The 22,909-nt window shown below is 43.0% G+C and overlaps 1 protein-coding gene across 20 annotated transcripts in view; it reads left to right on the top strand.

Moving 5' to 3' along the window:
- Positions 1 to 22,909, top strand: part of DISC1 (DISC1 scaffold protein) — a 346,324-nt gene that overhangs the window by 111,179 nt on the left and 212,236 nt on the right. For all 20 annotated transcript variants that reach the window (XR_014249066.1, XR_014249067.1, XM_082407588.1 and 17 more), the window contains 2 exons: positions 1,276 to 1,405; positions 10,040 to 10,266. Coding sequence is in view for 18 of the 20 variants with exons in the window: in XM_082407588.1 (XP_082263714.1) it covers positions 1,276 to 1,405; positions 10,040 to 10,266 (357 nt within the window). In the remaining 2 variants the exon portion in view is untranslated. The remainder of the gene's footprint in view (positions 1 to 1,275; positions 1,406 to 10,039; positions 10,267 to 22,909) is intronic.

The following is a 22,909-nucleotide window of genomic DNA, read 5'->3' as shown; positions in this document are numbered from 1 at the left end:
AACTTCTCAATTATACTGGATTATTTTGTTATTACCAGTTAAATTTTTTTATTACTACTACTACTCTTGTGATTTGCCTTTATGCACACAAAACAGAGAGTAACAAGTCTTAAAATAAGCTTCTAAATTGCGTGGTATGTTATATTAAGTAAGCAGCTTTCGAGATTATTGAGTCTGAATCTGTGTCTGGCCCAGAAATGCAAGCAAGGCTCCCTTTTCTGTGGCCACTGTTTTCTAACTTAGAAAAGCTGAGGTGACACATTTTCTATCATTGTTTCTAAGAATATTAGGACTGTTTCACCGTGGTGCTTGGTAGGCCCCCTGTTAATGTAAGGGCTGCGTTAAGATGTAGAAAGTGGGAGCATGGCTTCTACCTTTCCACTCCTGCAGTGAGTAAGTCTGAGCCCTGGGGGGAGCGTTTGTCCGTGGCCTTAGTTTATCCATTGCCTCTGCTCTGCACAGGGGACAAGTCTTGTTTACTGCTGTAACTGCTTATAAATTGATTTGTCATCCTTTGATGAGAAACACCTGCAAGGATCCTGCAACGGCAACTTACCAACATAAGGCGGCAGCCTGGGCCACATCTTCACCAGCGTTGCTTCAACCAAATATGCCACCTCTTGCAAGCATGGGAGAAAGAGCCAAACAGATTTTTAGTGGTTTTTGACAGTCTTTTAGCAAACCTTTTCTGAGAATCTCTGACCCAAGCATCAGTCAACCCTCTTTGTCATCTCCACAGCCAAGATCAGCCCTGGAATTTTGCTCTGGATGGTCCAGGCAGAGCTGTCCAATGATGTATAATGCAAACCACATACATGATTTTAAATGCTCTAGTAGCCACATTTTTAAAAAGTAAGAAAAAAACAAAATTAATTTTTAAAGTATACTTAATTAACCCAGTATATCAAAAACATTGTCATCCCAACAGGTAATGAATGCAAATATCATTAATGAGCTATTTTGCTCTCTTTGTTTCATACTAAGTCTTTAAAATCTGGTGTGTATTTTACACTTTCAGCGCAGATAGCCACACGCATAGCTATGGTGCTGGACAGTGCCCAGTCCAATTAAGCAAGGTGGCTCTGGGAAACAGCCAATGCCCCGACAGATTGTCATTAAAACAAAAACTTACATTAGAGACCTCATCCCTATGACCCTCCTAAGGATGAGAGCCGCTGGGGGCCACTTTGTGGACCTTCTTTCCATTAACGTTCTTGTAGATCTGAGGATTTCAGCTCATCCATATCTGTACCAATATGTATGTTTTGTTTTAAGAGCTGGCAGTGACGACACCCAAGCCCAGCTCAGAATGGAGCCGAAGATGTTGGAACCCACCGCTCAGGACAACCTGCTTGTGTCCATCACCAGGCGAGACTGGCTCCTCCAAGAAAAGCAGCAGTTACAGGTAAGCAGGTGAAGAATCTTCAAGAAATAAGACAGCATTTTTCTTATCCATTTGAGCCAAAGGCAGCAAAGTGGGTCTTTGCTTGAGTGCAGCAATTAGAGCGTTGGCTGTCCCACCTGGAAGCACAAGGTGGAGGGTGGTGACTAGGGGGCCTGTTGGGAGTCTCATTACAAATGAGGGGTTGAAAGCTTGGCGGTGTGTGTGGCGGTGTTTTTGCTATTCCTCATTTCCTGTTGAATATACTTTGCTTGTCTGCCAGGCCAGTTTGTCACCTCTTCTCATTTTGCCCTGTAGAAGGTTCTTTCAGAAGGCAGAAAAAAAATCTGAGCTGTGGCAATGCTTCATGGAAATTGCTGTCAGGTGGGGCTGTGAGTAGCACCTGTCAGGAGGCAGAGCTGTAAGTGCAGACTGGGCAAGGTGGGCAGGACTGGGAAAGACTGGGAATGACTGGGGTATCGTGGGAGCTCCAGGTTGGCCCAGAGCAGTGGATGCAATTTGGCCGAGAATCATCAGGAGCTAGAAATCTTGGTGCAGCCCTGAGTTCCAGCCAGGAGGCAACCAGGAGTTATGGAAGTCGACAGTGTCCCCCAGAGACAAGGAGCCCTGAAGCTCTGTCCACACCTGCCTGAGCCTGGAGGCTTTGAGGCAGGAAAGGGGAGCATTGACTTCTGGAAAGAGCAGAGGGCTTTAACACTGAGTCCAAGAGCTGGCTTAGGCTCCAAACAGCTGAATGACCTTAGACAAGTTAATGGGGCTCAGACATGTTACTGGAAGCCCTCCCGCTGCCCCCGCCTCATGCAGAGTGTTCTTATTATCTGAGTTTGCCATCCAAGTCCATACAACAGCAAGGTGGGAAAGGGAAGCAAACATTGTCTCTATTTGAAAATATTCTCCAATAAACTGGCACTTTTTTTTTTGTTAATTGAAGAGACTGTCTTTTCTCCATTGTATATCCTTGGTCCCTTTGTCATAGATTAGTTGACCATAGGTGCGTGGGTTTATCTCTGGGCTTTCTATCCTGTTCCATTGATCTATATTTCTGTTTTTGTGCCAGTGCCATATTGTTTTGATTACCGTAGTTTTGTAGTGTAGTCTGAAGTCAGGGAGTCTGATTCCTTCATCTCCGTTTTTTCCCCTCAAGATTGCTTTGGCTATTCAGGGTCTCTTGTGTTTCCATACAAACTTTAAGATTTTTTGTTCTAAGTTCTGTAAAAAATGCCATTGGTAGTTTGGTAGGGATTGCATTGAATCTGTAGATTGCTTTGGGTAGTATAGTCATTTTCACAATATTGGTTCTTCCAATCCAAGAACATGGTATATCTCTCCGTCTGTGTCATCTTTGATTTCTTTCATCAGTGTCTTATAGTTTTCCGTGTACAGGTCTTTTACCTCCTTAGGTAGGTTTATTCCTAGGTATTTTATTCTTTTTGTTGCAATGGTGAATGGGATTGTTTCCTTAATTTCTCTTTCTGATCTTTCATTGTTAGTGTATAGGAATGCAAGAGATTTCTGTGTATTAATTTTGTATCCTGCAACTTTACCAAATTCATTGATGAGCTCTAGTAGTTTTCTGGTGGCATCTTTAGGATTCTCTATGTATAGTATCATGTCATCTGCAAACAGTGACAGTTTTACTTCTTCTTTTCCAATTTGTATTCCTTTTATTTCTTTTTCCTCTCTGATTGCCATGGCTAGGACTTCCAAAACTATGTTGAATAACAGTGGCAAGAGTGGACATCCTTGTCTTGTTCCTGATCTTAGAGGAAATGCTTTCAGTTTTTCAGCACTGAGAACGATGTTGGCTGTGGGTTTGTCATATATGGCCTTTATTATGTTGAGGTAAGTTCCCTCTATGCCCAGTTCTGGAGAGTTTTTATCGTAAATAGGTGTTGAATTTTTTTTTTTTTTTAAACATCTTTATTGAAGTATAATTGCCTTACAATGGTGCGTTAGCTTCTGCTTTATAACAAAGTGAATCAGTTATACATATACAATATGTTCCCATATCTCTTCCCTCTTGCATCTCCCTCCCTCCCACCCTCCCCATCCCACCCCTCTAGGTGGTCACAAAGCATAGGTGTTGAATTTTGTCAAAAGCTTTTTCTGCATCGATTGAGATGATTATATGGTTTTTATTCCTCAATTTGTTAACATGCTGTATCACACTTACTGATTTGCGTATATCAAAGAATCCTTGCATCCCTGGGATAAATCCCACTTGATCGTGGTGTATGATCCTTTTAATGTGTTGTTGGATTCTGTTTGCTAGTATTTTGTTGAGGATTTTTGCATCTATATTCACCAGTGATATTGGTCTGTAATTTTCTTTTTTTGTAGTATCTTTGTCTGGCTTTGGTATCAGGGTGATGGTGGCCTTGTAGAATTCGTTTGGGACTGTTCCTTCCTCTGCAATTTTTTGGAAGAGTTTGAGAAGGATGGGTTTTAGCTCTTCTCTAAATGTTTGATAGAATTCACCTGCGAAGCCATCTGGTCCTGGACTTTTCTTTGTTGGTAGATTTTTTTTTTAACATCTTTATTGGAGTGTAATTGCTTTACAATGGTGTGTTAGTTTCTGCTTTATAACAAAGTGAATCAGCTATACATATACATATATCCCCATATCTCGTCCCTCTTGCATCTCCCTCCCACCCTCCCTATCCCACCCCTCTAGGTGGTCACAAAGCACCTAGCTCATCTCCCTGTGCTATGTGGCTGCTTCCCACTAGCTATCTATTTTACATTTGGTAGTGTATGTATGTCCATGCCACTCTCTCACTTCATCCCAGCTTACCCTTCCCCCTCTCCGAGTCCTCAAGTCCATTCTCTACATCTGTGTCTTTATTCCTGTCCTGCCCCTAGGTTCTTCAGAACCATTTTATTTTTTATTCCATATATATGTGTTAGCATACGGTATTTGTTTTTCTCTTTCTGACTTACTTCACTCTGTATGACAGTCTCTAGGTCTATCCTCCTCACTACAAATAGCTCAATTTCGTTTCTTTTTGTGGCTGAGTAATATTCCATTGTATATATGTGCCACATCTTCTTTATCCATTCATCTGTCGATGGACACTTAGGTTGCTTCCATGTCCTGGCTATTGTAAATAGAGCTGCAATGAACATTGTGGTACATGACTCTTTTTGAGTTATGGTTTTCTCAGGGTATATGCCCAGTAGTGGGGTTGCTGGGTCATATGGTAGTTCTATTTTTAGTTTTTTAAGGAACCTCCATACTGTTCTCCATAGTGGCTGTATCGACTTACATTCTCACCAACAGTGCAAGAGGGTTCCCTTTTCTCCACACCCTCTCCATTTATTGTTGGTAGATATTTTGATGATGGCCATTCTGACCGGTGTGAGGTGGTACCTCATTGTAGTTTTGATTTGCATTTCTCTAATGATTAGTGATGTTGAGCATCCTTTTATGTGTTTGTTGGCAATCTGTATATCTTCTTTGGAGAAATGTCTATTTAGGTCTCCTGCCCATTTTTGGGTTGGGTTGTTTGTTCTTTTGATATTGAGATGCATGAGCTGCTTGTAAATTTTGGAGATTAATCCTTTGTCTATTACTTCATTTGCAAATATTTTCTCCCATTCTGAGGGTTGTCTTCATCTTGTTTATGGTTTCCTTTGCTGTGCAAAAGCTTTTAAGTTTCATTAGGTCCCATTTGTTTATTTTGGTTTTTATTTCCATTTCTTTAGGAGGTGGGTCAAAAAGGGTCTTGCTGTGATTTATGTCATAGAGTGTTCTGCCTATGTTTTTTTGGGAAGATTTTTAATCACAGTTTCAATTACATTACTTGTGATTGGTCTGTTCATATTTTCTATTTCTTCCTGGTTCAGTCTTGGAAGGTATACCTGTCTAAGAATTTGTCCAGTTTTTCCAGGTTGTCCATTTTATTGGCAAAGAGTTGCTTGTAGTAGTCTCTTAGGATGCTTTGTATTTCTTTGGTGTCTGTTGTAACTTCTCCTTTTTCATTTCTGATTCTATTGATTTGAGTCCTCTCCCTCTTTTTCTTGATGAGTCTGGCTAAAGGTTTATCAATTTTGTTTATCTTCTCAAAGAACCAGCTTTTAGTTTTATTGATCTTTGCTATTGTTTTCTTTGTTTCTATTTCATTTATTTCTGCTCTGATCTTTATGATTTCTTTCCTTCTACTAACTTTGGGTTTTGTTTGTTCTTCTTTCTCTAGTTCCTTCAGGTGTAAGGTTAGATTGTTTGAGATTTTTCTTGTTTCTTGAGGTAGGATTGTATTGCTCTAAACTTCCCTCTTAGAACTGCTTTTGCTGCATCCCATAGGTTTTGGATCAAGATGTTCTCGTCATTTGTCTCTAGGTATTTTTTTATTTCCTCTTTGATTTCTTCAGTGATCTCTTGGTTATTTAGTAACGTATTGTTTAGCCTCCATGTGTTTGTGTTTTTTACGGGTTTTTTTCCCCCTGTAAATGGTTCCTAATCTCATAGCATTGTGGTCGGAAAAGATGCTTGATATGATTTCAGTTTTCTTAAATTTACCAAGGCTTGATTTGTGACCCAAGATGTGAGCTAACCTGGAGAATGTTCTGTGTACCCTTGAGAAGAAAGTGTAATGCTGTTTTCAGATGGAATGTCTTATAAATATCAATTAAATCTATCTGGTCTATTGTGTCATTTAAAGCTTGTGTTTCCTTATTAATTTTCTGTCTCGATGATCCGTCCATTGGTGTAAGTGAGGTGTTAAAGTCCCCCACTATTATTGTGTTACTGTTGATTTGCTGTTTTTATAGCTGTTAGCATTTGCCTTATGTATTGAGGTGCTCCTATGTTGGGTGCATATATATTTATAATTGTTATATCTTCTTCTTGGATTGATCCCTCGATCATTACATAGTGTCCTTCCTTGTCTCTTGTAACATTCTTTATTTTAAAGTCTATTTTATCTGATATGAGTATTGCTACTCCAGCTTTCTTTTGATTTCCATTTGCATGGAATATCTTTTTCCATCCCCTCACTTTAAGTCTGTATGTGTCCCTAGGTCTGAAGTGGGTCTCTTGTAGACAGCATATATATGGGTCTTGGTTTTGTATCCATTCAGCGAGCCTGTGTCTTTTGGTTGGAGCATTTAATCCATTCACATTTAAGGTAATTATTGATATGTATGTTCCTATTATTATTTTCTTAATTGTTTTGGGTTTGTTTTTGTAGGTTCTTTTCTTCTCTTGTGTTTAGCACTTAGAGAATTTCCTTTATCATTTGCTGTAGAGCTGGTTTGGTGGTGCTGAATTCTCTTAGCTTTTGCTTGTCTATAAAGCTTTTGATTTCTCTGTCGAATCTGAATGAGATCCTTGCCGGGTAGAGTAATCTTGGTTGTAGGTTCTTCCCTTTCATCACTTTAAATATATCGGGCCACTCCCTTCTGGCTTGTAGAGTTTCTGCTGAGAAATCAGCTGTTAACCTTATGGGAGTTCCCTTGTATGTTATTTGTCCTTTTTCCCTTGTTGCTTTTAATAATTTTTCTTTGTCTTTAATTTTTGTCAATTTGAATATTATGTGTCTTGCTGTGTTTCTCCTTGAGTTTATCCTGCCTGGGACTCTCTGTGCTTCCTGGACTTGGGTGGCTATTTCCTTTCCCATGTTAGGGAAGTTTATGACTATAATCTCTTCAAATATTTTCTTGGGTCCTTTCTCTCTCTCTTCTCCTTCTGGGACCCCTGTAATGCGAATGTTGATGCATTTCATGTTGTCCCAGAGGTCTCTTAGGCTGTCTTCATTTCTTTTCATTGTTTTTTCTTTATTCTGTTCCGCAACAGTGAATTCCACCATTCTGTCTTCCAGGTCACTTATCCGTTCTTCTGCCTCAATTATTCTCCTATTGATCCCTTCTAGTGTATTTTTCATTTCAGTTATTGTATTGTTCATCTCTGTTTGTTTGTTCTTTAATTCTTCTAGGTGTTTGTTCTTTCATTCTTCTAGGTCTTTGTTAAACATTTCTTGCATCTTCTCGATCTTTGCCTCCATTCTTTTTCCGAGGTCCTGGATCATCTTCACTATCATTATTCTGAATTCTTTTTCTGGAAGGTTGCCTATCTCCACTTCATTTGGTTGTTTTTCTGGGGTTTTATCTTGTTCCTTCATCTGGTACGTAGTCCTCTGCCTTTTCATTCTATCTGTCTCTCTGTGAATGTGGTTTTCATTACATAGGCTGCAGGATTGTAGTTCTTCTTGCTTCTGCTGTCTGCCCTCTGGTGGATGAGAAACTGGCACTTTCATATTCAGTGGGCATCATTGCAAGGTTCGGGTAGCTGAAAATGTGAAGTCTGGTTTTTCGTTCTGAACAATATTCACCAGTTGAAGGTCTCCCCAATTCCTGATGACATCAGAGTGTACAGAACATACTTAGTGTTTGGAGGGAGCATTCGTGGCAGAACTCTGGGCGAAGGTGGATATTCATTTATTCAGCAGGAATTTTTGAGTGCCTATGACATGCCAGGTACTGTTTGCAATGCTCAGGGTTCCTGTGGAGTTTATGTCCTAGTGGGGGTGGGAGTGGGGAGATAGACAAGAAATGGCAAGCGTAATAAAAGCCTAAATTCTATGCCTAGAATGTCGTAGGGTGGTAAGAGCTACAGTGCATGGACCAGAGTGTCGGGGTAGGGGAGTCTACTCACTGAGAAGGGAGATTGAAGCGAACGCTTGATGGAAGGTGGGGGGGCCTTGCAGAAATCTCCAGTAAGAGCGTTCCCCATGGAGGGAACAGTCACTCGAAGGCTGCAGTGGGAGTGTGCCCCATGCGTTCAAAGGGTAGCCAGGAGGCTAGGATTGCGGAGAACAGCAGAGGAGAAGGTCAGTGATGAGAGGGCCTTTGCAGGGCCTTGTGAGGTCTTGGGCTCTTCTCTGACTGGAATGGGAGCCATGGGGGGTTTTTAAGCAGTGAAGTTATGTAATTGACCACAATTTAAAGAGTCACTTTGACATCTGTGTGAGAATAGGGTGGAGGGCCACTGTGGAAAACAGGATGGTGGTTGTTTAAAAAATTAAAAGTAAAATTGCCATGTGATTCAGCAATTTCTCTTCTGGGTATAAACCCCAAAAGAACTGAAAGCAGAGCATCAGAGACATCTCCACAGCAGCATTATTCACAACAGTCAAAAGGTGGAAGCAACCCAAGGGTCCATCGACAGATGAATAGATAAACAAAATGTGGGGTATACATACCATGCAGTATCATTCAGCCTTTAAAAGGAAGAAAATTCTGAAACGTGCTACAGCATGGATGAAACTTGAGGACATTATACTAAGTGAAATGAGCTAGCCTCAGAAAGACAAATATTGTATGATTCCACGTATATGAGGTCCCCAGAAGAGTTAGATTCTAGAGACAGAAAGCAGAATGATGACCACCAAGCCTGGGGGCAGCGGGAATGGCGGGGTCAGTGTTTAATGGGGACAGAGTTTCAGTTTTGCGGGATGTAAAGAGCTCTGGAGATGGATGGTGGTGATGGTTGTACAACAATATGAATATACTTAGTGCCACTGAATTACACTTAAAAATGGTTAAGATGGTACATTTTATATTACCTGTATTTTACCACAGTTAAAAAACCCCAAAAAAAACAAACAGAAAAGAAAAGAATAGGGGATGGGAATTCAAAGGTTGGAAGTAGGGAGGTGAGATGGGAGACAATGTCAGTAATACCATAATCTTGGACCAGTGGGATACACGCTATTGTTTTCTTAGGGTGTCTTGGGTGGATCTTCAGTACCTCCTGCTGTGTGTCCTTCCTCCCCTACTGGAAGAGGGGTCAGTGGGTAGAGCTGTGGGTGATCTGTGCCTTGAGGCTGAGAGGACGTGGGTGAGAGATGGGGGGAAGCCAGGGTTAGAGCTATGCTCTTATCAGCTGGAAACCAGTGCATGGAACATGGGAGTATGTTCGTTAAAAGAGTCTCCTTTTAGATTCAGAATCCTATGGTCAGTGAGATGATTAGCTGCCATAACACTGTATGCACAGAGGGCATTCAGTTACCTGCTGCTTGTTTTATCCATTGACCTCAAGATTGGACAATACTCGATTCTTTGGATTTTGGTTTGTTGTATTAGTGGAAGTTAACTTTATTTACTATTTTTATGAACCTAGACAGCAGAGTGCTATCTGCGGTATCTCATTGTTCTCGCAACCCTGTAGACTTAAGAGGATATGATTTCTAATCTTTCTCTACATGGTAAATTTGCATGTTTGGGGACAGACCAGCCAAGCCTCGTTTGCTTTTCTTTTTTGGTCTGTGGGTCGTGTTACCTGCTTACTGGTGTCTCAGGTCCATGAAGTTTGCTGCCCTGTGTTCTAGCTCTGTCACCTGAAATGAAGTAAGTCGTTTATATATTTGCTGGCTTCTTCCAAGTTGAATTCTTGGCTCGCCACCCGGAGTTATTTCATGCTTGGGAGGGAATGTTTCTCCTTATGCCAACTAATCAGAAATACAAAGCTGGCATGATTTTTCCAGTTCAGCAAACCTCCAAAAATCTGCCTGCTTCAGAAGGGCAACTTCACGGCTCTCATGCATATGGCGGACTCTCATGGAAAGGACTCATTCTCAGCAGCGCATTCTGCCACGAGCAGGGTGAATTTACAAAATCTGCTCTCTCTATTCTCTACAGAAAGAAATCGAAGCCCTCCAAGCCAGGATGTCTGTGCTGGACGCAAAAGATCAACAGCTGAGAAGGGAAATAGAAGAGCAGGAGTGGGTCCTCCCGTGGCAGGGCTGCGACCTCGTGGGAGGGCTGTCCCTGGGCGAGCTGCAGGAGCTCAGCAAGACCTTGCAGGACACCCTGGCCTTGGCCGAGCAGATTCCCGTCCGTGCAGAGCCACCTGAAACCATCAGGAGGTACTGGTGATTTCCTAACTGATTTTGGATCGCTCACCTCGTTGATCTGTTTATGGGATTGATTTTGTCTGCTGTCCCGCATATATAAATTCTTTTCCAAGCAGTGCTTTGTTTTTTCAAGGGAAGCACTGTTGATATTTTGAGTGGCAAAATTCTTCATGGTGTGGGGCAGTCCTGCACACCGCAGGATATTTTATACCCTGGCTACCCAACCCACTAAATACCACTATTCCTCTCCATTCTGATAAGGACCTTTCCCATTTCCAAACGCCCCAGGGGTGCCTTCCTTCCCCTTTGAGATCTACTGGAGCTCAATTGGTTGGAGATTTGGATGCCAGCCTTTGCTGAGGATGGTCAGCTGGAGACAGGAGAGGCTGGGGATCTGGTAGAGAGGAGACTCAATCAATGGCCTGGAAGAATGAGTTATTATTCACGGTACTAACATTTACTGAGTCTTACTACGTGCCAGGCACTGTGCTAAGCTTTACTCTATGAGTTGCTTCTATTATTATACCCATTTCACAGAGGAGGACAAGAGAGTTTAAGAAGGTCAAATAATTTGCCCAAAGTCCCAATTAATAAGAGGCAAAACTGATACTTAAATTCCTGTTCATTACGTCAAAGCCTAGTTTCTTATCCACTTGCTATAGAGGGAGAACCTTCCTTGTGTTCTGCATTGTGGGAGACCCAAGAGATACACATGGACCTCTTGCCTTTGGGGAGGTCGTAACCTTATTATGGCGAAAGACAGAACCCACCCTTACTCATGTTAGACAGAAAGTGAGCCGTGCCTGGATGAACACGCAGATGTGGTGAGACCTGCAGGTGCGGCGGGTGTAGAGCAGTGAGGGCGATGGAAGTTCTGCCTGGTTATTATGCTGCAGAAAATACTTAAGAAAACGTCACCCCCTATAGCGGTTGAGAATATGGACTCTACCATCTGATTACCTCACTCAACCGCTTATTAGCTGGAACCACTTATTATTGGGGGAGGGATGGGCTATTCTCAGGATGCACTGAGTTAATACATATAAAGCTCGTATAACGGTGCCTGGGTGGCAGCAAGTGCTTTACCATGCTTACTGCCTGTCTTTTTTATCACGGGGATTTCAGTCTTCTGAAGCCTTCTAACTGCCTTCCAAATGTGTTTTAGACTATTTAGCGAGTAGCTGTCCCCTCTCACACATGTACCACCCCCCATCCAGCCCATCGAAGCTGGATGCTTGTCCAGGTAGCTGCTCACGGTATCCTTCCCTCCCCTCCCAGCCCTGATATTTCCCTGCAGAACTCTAACCCCGGGCTCATGCCTGTGGAGAAGGGGAAGAGATGTGCGTTGTTGCCAGATTTCAGCCAAAAGAAACTCACCATCAAGTCGGCCTGCGCTCTTTCTCCTTCACTTTCGCCTGCTTCCTTACGATATAGCCTTGGCCTCTAGGGATCTTTCCTACTCCTGCTTCCCTTGTCCCTCCTATGGAAGTCATGCTACTCACACAGATGCACACACATACACACATGCACATACACATGCACACACATACATATGCACACGTACACACATGCACACACATATACACACATACACACATGCACACACATATACACATATACAAATGCACACACATACACACATATACAAATGCACACACATACACACATATACAAATGCACACACATACACACACATACACACATGCACATACACATGCACACACATGCACACGTACACACATGCACACACATATACACACATACACACACGCACACACATATACACATATACAAATGCACACACATACACACATATACAAATGCACACACACATATACACACACACGCACACACATACACAGATGAACACACACACGTGCACACACATACACATGCACACATACACACATGCACACACATATACCCATATACACACACATACACACATGCACACACATATACACATATACAAATGCATACACATACAAATGCACACACACACATATACACACACATGCACACACACAGATGAACACACACAAATGCACACACATACACACATATACAAATGCACACACATACACACATGCACACACACGATATTACACATTACATATCATATGTAATTATACATGTGATGTATGCATTATATTAGACAGATGTATATATGGAATATGTGTAATATATAAGATGAAATATACATGTACACTTATTTTTATGTTTATAAAAGCACACATCTATACATGAAGCTTAAAGCGAGCCTGTTTTGGTCCCGCCATCCAGATGTGTCCTACTTATTTCTCCTTTCGCTTTGAGCAGCGCAGAGGTTGGCCTCACTCCTCTCGCCGCTTGCACAAGCTCTGAGGGGATGAACGTGCCTAGCTTGGCGCCCGCTGCAGTACGTCAGAGCCTCTGTGTTTTGAGCTGAACTCCCGGGCAGCATTCCTGCAGGTGTGCCCTGTCCCCATTCAGAGACACACAGGTGGCAGGGCGCCTGCTTTCTCACTTGCTGGCTCACGGCATGCAGAGGCAGCCCGGCGTGGTGGGCAGGCTGTTGTTATTCTCACTTAACAGTTCAGGAAATAAGAACTCAGAAAATTTCCTGGGGATGCAGCTAGTAAGAGACGTAACTTAGGTGGTTTCCACTTAGAGATCTCTTAGTCTAAAGCAAAGAGCTCCAGAGTGTGGTAGCTGATGGAGCTGGGCCGCTGAACTCAGATCTTACCATTTCTAGTCTGTTATTCTGCCCATGTGCTCCAGCCTGCCTTTTCATCAGGAGGAGATGCAGACGAAATAAAGGTGTGACTTTTGCCGAGTCATCCAGTGCTCTAATCAACTGAACAGACTCTTGAAAGACCTTTCAAGGTTTGTGGCAATGTGATTCTATGACGCTGTTAGGGAAATCCGATGTAAAGATGGCTCTTGAACGTGCTGCAGTGCCGTCTGGGGGCTCCTCGGGGAGGACCCATCATCCCCGAATCCACCTGTGCCCACGGAGGTTGCAGAGTTCAGGTCAGGAGCCGGCTCTCACTTTTTGTGCTGATCTGCCTGCAGGAACACCTGGGCATCTCAGTGACCTGAACCCACGAGGGCCCAGTGTAGGAGGGAGTCTTAGGAATAGAAGGACTAAGGGTTGCGTGGCAAGGGTGGGAGGGAAAATCCCAGAGTGCTTAAAGACAGAAAGCAACACGGGCAATTCAATGGCTAGTTCATGGTGTGACCTTCCACTTGTGCTGAGGACCTTCGCTGTGAGAGCACCGCCGGCACTCAGTGGGGTTTCATGTTGCTGGAGAGGGACCACCCTGAGGCATCCTCGTCATCTGGGGGACCCTGACCCTTGGCATCTCCTTTATTTACTTGGTGGCGCAGGGGGCACCTCCCAGGTGCAGGTTTTGTCTGGTCAGCTTCCTCTCTTCCACCTGGGGAGTGAGGCATCGTGCTGTTTCCCGCCATAGATATCAAATGGAAAAACCATCATTGTTATGTGTGCTTTCCATAAGAAGGAAGGCACGCTTTTGCCAAGCGGACAGGCTGTGGTACTCACTCCTAGACATGGAGCATTTGAAAGAAGCCGATGTGGTTTTATTGGCCAACAGATCAGAGATTGCTTGGCCTAGTATCTTAAGTAATTGTATCATAGTTTTTGCTCTGAGGGATTGGTTATCTTTTAGAACCATATCCCATAGGTGCCCCAGCTAGAAGAATGCATCTTATCTGCATCAATAGCCGTCTTTGTTTGTTGTGAGAGTGCAGTGGACCCCTGAATAATGTGGGGATTAATCCCCGTGTAATTCAAAGCTGGCGCTCTGGATCCGTGGTTCCTTTGCATACCGGGATTCAACCAATCACTGACCGTGTAGTATTTACTATTGAAAAATAATCTGCATATAAGTGGATTCTTGCAGTTCAGACCTGTGTTGTTCAAGGGTCCACTGTAGTTTCTTCTCAGGCCAGATGAAGAGATCCAGACAAATTGTGAAGTAGGAAAATCTTGGTCTTATGAAGAGAGGTTACAGAAACCTGGAGAAACAGACCATTCGACATCCTATCATTATCAACATCTATGAAGACGTTTCACAGAGGCCAGCTAGAAACTCATGGTGCTGTCTGGGGAAGAGCTGATTCTGACTGCTTCCACAGTGTTCAAGTTCAACGGGGAGGCGATGCTGCTTTCCCTGGATAAGCCACACATTGCGCTTGAGAAGGAGCTTCCTAAGGGCACTTGGCGTCTGTGAGTGACTCACTGGTGGAGACTGCTTGTGTGGGCACCTTCCTTTCGGACTGTAGCTTGTGGGGAATCCTTGGGCCGCTGCTGTTCAAGAAGGACGGGAAGTAGAAGGGCACCTGCTGGGGACCAGAGAACCGACGGCTTTTTATTTGGATATTTTAATAGAAATCAAAGCAGCAGTTTGAATTTTCTGACATCTGTGTTTTGGATCAAATGTCTTAGCAGGATGGAATGAAAGAGCTGCCTTCCCAGACATCAGAGCTACCTTTTGATAGAGCCAGAGAGAATGGTTGTCCTCCAATGAACAAGAGGAGAACTTTCTTAAGTACCTGGGTATCAGGAACTCTGCAATATGGAAGCCTACAGGGCAGGGACGTGTGAAAGACAGAAGCCACTCAAAAGATGTACGTTGTACGTTAGTTGGACTTTCCTTCATCCCTGGGATTCCAATCCCTCAGCTTTGGAAGAAACTCCTTGTTTCCTCCTGCAAGTCTTCCTCTGATGGGAGGGGTCCAGAAGGACGGGTTTCTCTAGTGAGCCCGATCCTCCCCTACGGAAACCCATCCTTCGCCCTCTCTGGAGTGGGATTGGGGTGTGTGGTGGGGGAGGGGAAGGATGGGGACACAGGGAGGAAGGAAGTGACCGTTTCTGGGGTTTTCCTGGATGGCGTGCCTGCATTCGGGGTGTGAGTGTCCGTCTGTTTATTTCTTTTTTTTTTTTAAATTTATTTATTTATTTATGGCTGTGTTGGGTCTTCGTTTCTGTGCAAGGGCTTTCTCCAGTTGCGGGGAGCGGGGGCCACTCTTCATTGCGGTGCGCGGGCCTCTCACTATCGCGGCCTCTCCCGTTGCGGAGCACAGGCTCCAGACGCGCAGGCTCAGTAGTTGTGGCTCACGGGCCTAGCTGCTCCGCGGCATGTGGGATCCTCCCAGACCAGGGCTCGAACCCGTGTCCCCTGCATTGGCAGGCAGATTCTCAACCACTGCGCCACCAGGGAAGCCCCCGTCTGTTTATTTCTATAAGTGGAGGAGGGTCCTCATTTGCAGCTCATTTGCCTCGAGGGCCATCAGCTCTGCCCCTCTTGTTGGTCTGAGTGCCTTGAACATCAGTGGGGACAGGGCCAGCTGTGACCCTGGCTGACCGTAAAGCCAGGTAGGAGTAATCAGAGTAGCAACGACAGAGCTGGGTGAGGGCTGCGGACGATACTTTCCAACATTCTTTAGAGACGCTTGGCTGGTTTGTATTAGTCTGTGGTTGAGTTCATTCCTCAGCTCCTGGAATTTTTCATGCTTTGCCTGAAATGTGTTGTGGCAGCTCGTGGATGAATTGTCTCTCGTTGTACATTTGGAAGAAACATGTCACATCTTTTTACAAGCCATTGGCACTAACTGCAAAACAAACTGAAGCCGTGGTTACGGCCAGGCTGGCCGGACCTCGGTGGGCGCATCTGAGCTGGGGGAGGGTGGTGATGGAGAGCCGGGCCTGCTTCCCGGCCCCCGTTGCTTAACCGCTCAGGGCCCCCCGGCGAGGCTGGCCGACTGTTGGAGGTGCTCTGGCCTCCCCACGACACCTGCCCTCAGCCCACGATCAGCAGCCAGGCTGATGTCACGGCTCTTTTCCAGTGAGATTTAAAATAATGAAATTCAGCAGTTCACAACTGACTGGAAAAAAAATCAGTAGTCCCACTTCCCCCTCAGATACGTATCTTATTAGAGTGAAAAGACACAGTGAAACAGCAAAGCCTGAATCGGAAAACAGACTCCGGGACCCGGGAGGAGCGAGGCAGATCCTCAGTGGGTGTGTGCAGGGGGACAGCTGTGTGTGTGTCCCAGCGATGTGCCCGGGGGATGGTGCCAAACTGGGACCATTTAGAGACTTCCGAAGAAATGCCCGTGGTCTCCAAGCTGCTTCTCCACTTGCTGTGACTGTGTTCTTCAGTCTCTACTTCTGGTCTTTGCTTTTTTTCCTTCTCTGCCTTTGTCCTTCTTCACCTGGTTGGTTTGTCAAGAACAATGGCTTGATGAGACCGAGAGCGTGAGGGCTCATCTGGAGGAGAAGGACCGCTTTGTGTTGCTAAAAGTGCTCGATGAGATTCTGACTTTTCTTTATTTTTAAAGCAGATACCTTGCTTTTCCCAGGAATTCCTGAGGCAGACAGATCTTTGCCCAGAGAGTCAATGCAGTGAGTTTGGAGTGTATAAGCAGCGTGAGACTGACGTTTCTTGCAGGAAGACTTCCTTGATTAGACGGCATCCTCAGTGTTTGGGACAACTCTCATATTTATCATGTCGTCTTTCTTATTTTGATTGGTAATAATAATAATACATTAATTTAAATGTCACCATTGTTTACAAAATGCTCATTTTTGCTCACAACCCTGTAAGGTATATTGGTTTTTGCAGTATATTTTTTTTAACATCTTTATTGGAGTATAATTGCTTTACCATGGTGTGTTAGTTTCTGCTGTATAAAAAAGTGAATCAGCTATACGTATACTTATATCCTCATATCTCCTCCCTCTTGCTTCTCCCTCCCACCCTCCCTATCCCACCCCCCTAGGTGGTCACAAAGCACTGAGCTGATCTCCCTGTGCTGTGTAGCTGCTCCCCACTACCTACCTGTTTTACATTTGGTAGTGTATATATGTCCATGCCACTCTCTCACTTCGTCCCAGCTTACCCTTCCCCCTCCCCTTGTCCTCAAGTCCATTCTCTATGTCTGCGTCTTTATTCCTGTCCTGCCCCTAGTTTCTTCAGAACCATTTTTTTTTTTTTAGATTCTATATATATGTGTTAGCATACAGTATTTGTTTTTCTCTCTCTGACTTACTTCAGTCTATATGACAGTCTCTAGGTCTATCCACCTCACTACAAATAACTCAGTTTCGTTTCTTTTTATGGCTGAGTAATATTCCATTGTATATACGTGCCACATCTTCTTTATCCATCTGTCGATGGACACTTACGTTGCTTCCATGTCCTGGCTATTGTAAATAGTGCTGCAATGAACATTGTGGTACATGACTCTTTTTGAGTTATGGTTTTCTCAGGATATATGCCCAGGAGTGGGATTGCTGGGTCATATGGTAGTTCTAGTTTTAGCTTTTTAAGGAACCTCCATACTGTTCTCCATAGTGACTATCAATTTACATTCCCACCAACAGTGCAGAGGGTTCCCTTTTCTCCACACCCTCTCCAGCATTTATTGTTGGTAGATATTTTGATGATGGCCATTCTGACCGGTGTGAGGTGATACCTAATTGGAGTTTTGATTTGCATTTCTCTAATGATTAGTGATGTTGAGCATCCTTTTATGTGTTTGTTGGCAATCTGTATATCTTCTTTGGAGAAATGTCTATTTAGGTCTTCTGCCCATTTTGGATTGGGTTGTTTGTTTTTTTGATATTGAGCTGCATGAGCTGCTTGTATATTTTGGAGATTAATCCTTTGTCTGTTGCTTCATTTGCAAATATTTTCTCCCATTCTGAGGGTTGTCTTTTCGTTCTGTTTATGGTTTCCTTTGCTGTGCAAAAGCTTTTAAGTTTCATTAGGTCCCATTTGTTTATTTGTGTTCTTATTTCCATTTCTCTGGGAGCTGGGTCAAAAGGATCTTGCTGTGACTTATGTCATAGAGTGTTCTGCCTATGTTTTCCTCTAAGAGTTTTATAGTGTCTGGCCTTACCTTTAGGTCTTTAATCCATTTTGAGTTTATTTTTGTGTATGGTGTTAGGGAGTGTTCTAATTTCATTCTTTTACATGTAGCTGTCCAGTTTTCCCAGCACCACTTATTGAAGAGGCTGTCTTTTCTCCATTGTATATTCTTGCCTCCTTTATCAAAGATAAGGTGACCATATGTGCTTGGGTTTGTCTCTGGGATTTCTATCCTGTTCCATTGATCTGTATTTCTGTTTTTGTGCCAGTACCATACTGTCTTGATTACTGTAGCTTTGTAGTATAGTCTGAAGTCAGGGAGCCTGATTCCTCCAGCTCTGTTTTTTCTCAAGATTGCTTTGGCTATTTGGGGTCTTTTGTGTTTCCATACAAATTGTGCAATTTTTTGTTCTAGTTCTGTGAAAAATGCCATTGGTAGTTTAATAGGGATTGCATTGAATCTGTAGATTGCTTTGGGTAGTATAGTCATTTTCACAATGTTGATTCTTCCAATCCAAGAGCGTGGTATATCTCTCCATCTGTTTGTATCATCTTTAATTTCTTTCATCAGTATCTTATAGTTTTCTGCATACAGGTCTTTTGTCTCCTTAGGTAGGTTTATTCCTAGGTATTTTATTCTTTTTGTTGCAATTGTAAATGGGAGTGTTTCCTTAATTTCTCTTTCAGATTTTTCATCATTAGTGTATAGGAATGCAAGAGATTTCTGTGCATTAATTTTGTATCTTTTTGCAGTATATTTTGTGGAGGAGGCTGCCGAGGGTCCAAATTCACACAGCAGTAGTGTCCTGACGTCTTTGACCACTTTTGGAAATGGGACAGGGAGAGAAAAGGTTAACACGGATGGCCTGGGAGAGAACGGGGCTTGGAGCCAAGTGCCCATGCAAGCAATGGAAAGGCAATGGAAAGGTGTGCAGCTGGACAGAGCATGGGTCATGGGTCCAAGCAAAAGAGAACACTGCCATTCCAGGCCAGTGAGTTCTCTCTATGCCCCACGGATCACCTGGTGGCCCCTGAAAGGGATCGGAGCAAACGGGTCTCTAAACACAGGCAACCCCGGGAGACCACCAGGCAACTGGCTCGGGTCAGGGAGGTGGGTGGCAGTTCCAAAGACAGGAGAGCAGAAGAGGAACTGCCATAGGAGAGGACCAGCCAGCGCCAGAGGAACAGGAAGTCTTGCTTATAAATGAAGGTGTGAACTAGGTGATGCTGGAGGTCCCCTCCGCTTTTATCAATAGAACACTTTGCACTTTCAGATTTTGCAAAATAGGTTAAAATAAACTGCTTTAAAAAAACCCAGTAATTCTGTTCCTCCTAGCCCCCAAGTAAGTTCCCCTGCAACCTTCCCTGGGCAGCCCGTGACCATCCCCGCTGCGGTGCTCAGGTTCTTTCTTTTCTAATGAGTCATTGCTATTGACGAGCAGGCACTAGACACGGATGGAGCTGAAATTGCCCTGCGGCCGCTGTTCAGAGTTGCGAACTCACCATTGTGTCCTCCCATTTTCTTTGGAAAGTCATCGTCACAGGCAATGGGAAATATTAATCGAGGCACAACTTGGAAAAGATGGAAAGGGTTGGAAAAGAAGGAAGAGACTTGAAACTACCACCTATCTGGGCGGGTCCAGATGCCACTCACTCCGAAAAACAGGACCCTGACTTTTGTTTTTTGTTGGGTGTATTTGAGGAATTCAAAGCAGGAGTCTCATCTTAGTTACAGATTTTTTAAAAAAAACCTTTATTTTGTGCTAGAGTAAATTTATTAAGACTTAAAACAAACATAGAACAAAGGAGGGTGAAAAATGGCTATATATTTTTAAATATTGCATTTTAATATTTTACAAATTCCCTGTGCTTTATTTTCTTCAAGGAATTTACAACATTTATCATTATTATTATTTAGGTAGTTCATTTGGGAAGCTTGTAATATGTAGACTCATGCACTCCTCTTTTATAACTTAGGTATCTGATAAATTATTTTCAACTGGGGCCTCATGGATTCTCAAAGATTGAAATGACTGTAGCTGGTTCTCCTAGCGCTGTGACTCTGGGTTAGCTCTCGGCCTACGTGAAGGCATGTGGCCTATTTTAAGAGCTTTTCTTCTGGTCGATTTCAATTTTTATTTTTCATTTTTGTCAACTTGAGAACTGTCCTGCGCTTAATTTCTGTGTAGTCTGGGTGTCTTCTACAATCCTCTATTCCCTTTCACCAAATTTTCTTATTCCTGACATACCCCAAGAGTGTTTTCCTGTCTGCAGGTCATATGTTTTTAGTCCCTGCTTTAACTTTTCAGATGGTAAAGGAATACACCAAACTAAACTGTTGTTCAGACCTTGAGCCGAAGGCTTTAACCTCTTCCAGCAGAAGTAATTCAGTTTTGCTCAGAGAGACCCTTTCCCAGTGACTATAGTGAATACCCCCGGGTTGGGAACGCCTGCTCATTGCTGGCTGGGACTTCAGTCAGTCATTAGCACATCTTTTCCAAGCTGCTAAAGGGCTGATTGATCTGCCCTGTGCTGCTGGGGAGGACCCAAACCAAAACCTCTAGGTTTCCTTTAGATCCGTGCAGGGGGGGCCCTGTGCCTTATATGTGAGGGTCGTTTTTTTGTAACTGTGCTCATCCTGGCCGCCACTATCATAACCACCCTGTACATCCTTTTGGGCAAATTTCCTCAGCTTCCTCTTTGAGCGGTACTGATATTGGTGTTTGATTCCTTATTCAGTTACTTGTTTAGTCAACTGGATGTTTTTTCTTGCTGTTTATTCATTTTGTTCATCAGCAGTCTATTTTGGCAGACTTTATCCAATAAAATATGTAAATCTTTAACTTACCCACTGAAACTAAAATAGGAAATGAAATTTATAGTATTGCCCAGTTTCAGGAATCCGACTGATGTTTTGCTTTGTAAGCGGATTTTGAAAGAACCTGAGAGAAACGTTAAGGTTTAAACTGTGTCTGCAGCTTTATGTGAATATGCTTGTCCTTAGCAGGTAATTAAAGATGACTCAGAAAATCACAATGGACACAAAGCAGAAAGTAAAACCTTTTGGGTAAACTTCAGAATTATGGAAAGTATACATGTTTAGAAATGTAGAAGAAACAACATACATTAAAAAAAATTAGGATTTAATGGAAATGCAAGCATTTCTTTTTAAAACCCTGGGAAAGATGGGATATTAGTTATTAAGTAGTCAGAATTAGGGGGGCAGTGATTGAAATGGAAATCTGATGTTACCTTTGGATCCCTTAACAGAATAAACCCAGAGGCAGGATCGTATTCCCCCTGGATCAAATTGTAGTGTTTGAAGGATTGAACTCAACAGGAGTTGTGTGGAGAAAAGCTCTAGAGGGCCAAGAATTGAAACCTTTTTTTTTTTTTTGAAATCTTTTTGAATGTTTAAATACATTTGGGTTATGACAATAGTTGAAAATCTGGCGCCATCTTGGTTACCAGTCTTCAGAAAATAAGAGGCCAGTATTTTATTTTCTGATTGTATGTAAAAAGTTATCTTTAAACAACTTGGGAGGAAGGAGTAGAAAGGAGAGTAGTGATGATCTAAACATAAGGCTGTTCTCTATTTTTGACTCCTGTTATTTTTTATTTATTGGACAGCTAAAAGCTATTTCAGACAACTGTCTGTAAGTCAAAATGTTTTTGGCCTATGCATTATAGTTTCAGTTTGGAATAAAATTGTTTGAGAGGAGGTGAGAAAGAGCTGGTTGAATTAACACTTGGAATATTTGGATAAGCCAAATACCAGATTCATCAGTTCAGAATAAAGCTGTGATTCTTGATGGAACTGGACTTAGATGCAAGCTGTGACTCTGTAAAGTCGGGCAGAGTTTCTCAGTGGAGATGGGAATTGACAAGAGATGGCCTGGGACCAGGGTGTGTGTGTGTGTGTGTGTGTGCGTGTGTGCGTGTGCATGCGTGCCTGTGTGCACTATTTTATTCCTCTCAGCTAATTTGGGAAATTCTGCAAATTCAGTAAATTCAGTATTCGGGCTCTTTCCTCTGCTGTATCTTCACGTCACACCTTGACCCCAGGAAGTCTTTTTTAAGAAATTGGAAATCCTTGCGTTTAATCTCTCTCTTTCAGCTATCCCTTCTAGGAGTGCTTATATGAGCTACATAGATGTATTTTATTAAAAAGAGTTTATGACCTAATCACATGTGACATCTCAGTGTCGGTTTGCTGAGTCAGTTGGAGAATTTGGACTTTACCACAAAGACTCAAAAGCAGCGGAGTGAAGTATCCTCGTTAAAGTTGAGACCCAGGATCCCTGAAATTCGGAGAAATATTCTGTAAGGATATGAGTCACTAATGTGATCCAGATTCAGAGGAAGAATCAAAAGGCTAAAAGTCCAAGTATTTCTCTGGCCAATTTTGCTTTGGTTCTTTCATTTAATCTCCCCAGCTTGGGCCAGAGAGGAAAACATCCAATATATTAGTTAAAAATTCATGGGCTGATGTTTGTCAGATTACTCAGAAATATTTATTAGTCTAATATAGGTATGGCTATTTGTAGAAATGATTTATTAAAAAATGTTTCTATACTTCATTCCGCCCAAGGTCCCCAAAACATGAGCTAGCTGTTTGACGAGCATGAATCGGTCTGTCCTGTGTGTGGCTTCCGTCCCCACTACTGAACTGCACAGAGATTCCGTGCTGTACCCAAGGTGACAAAGACGGCCCACAGGGGTGTCAGCCCTTGGTACAAATCTCTCTCCACTGCACGCAGCCTTTCCCGAGAGTAAAT

The sequence above is a fragment of the Balaenoptera borealis genome (assembly GCF_965194805.1).
Source record: "Balaenoptera borealis genome assembly, chromosome: 10".
Taxonomy (NCBI): domain Eukaryota; kingdom Metazoa; phylum Chordata; class Mammalia; order Artiodactyla; family Balaenopteridae; genus Balaenoptera; species Balaenoptera borealis.
This window is presented reverse-complemented; position numbering and strand designations above follow the sequence as displayed.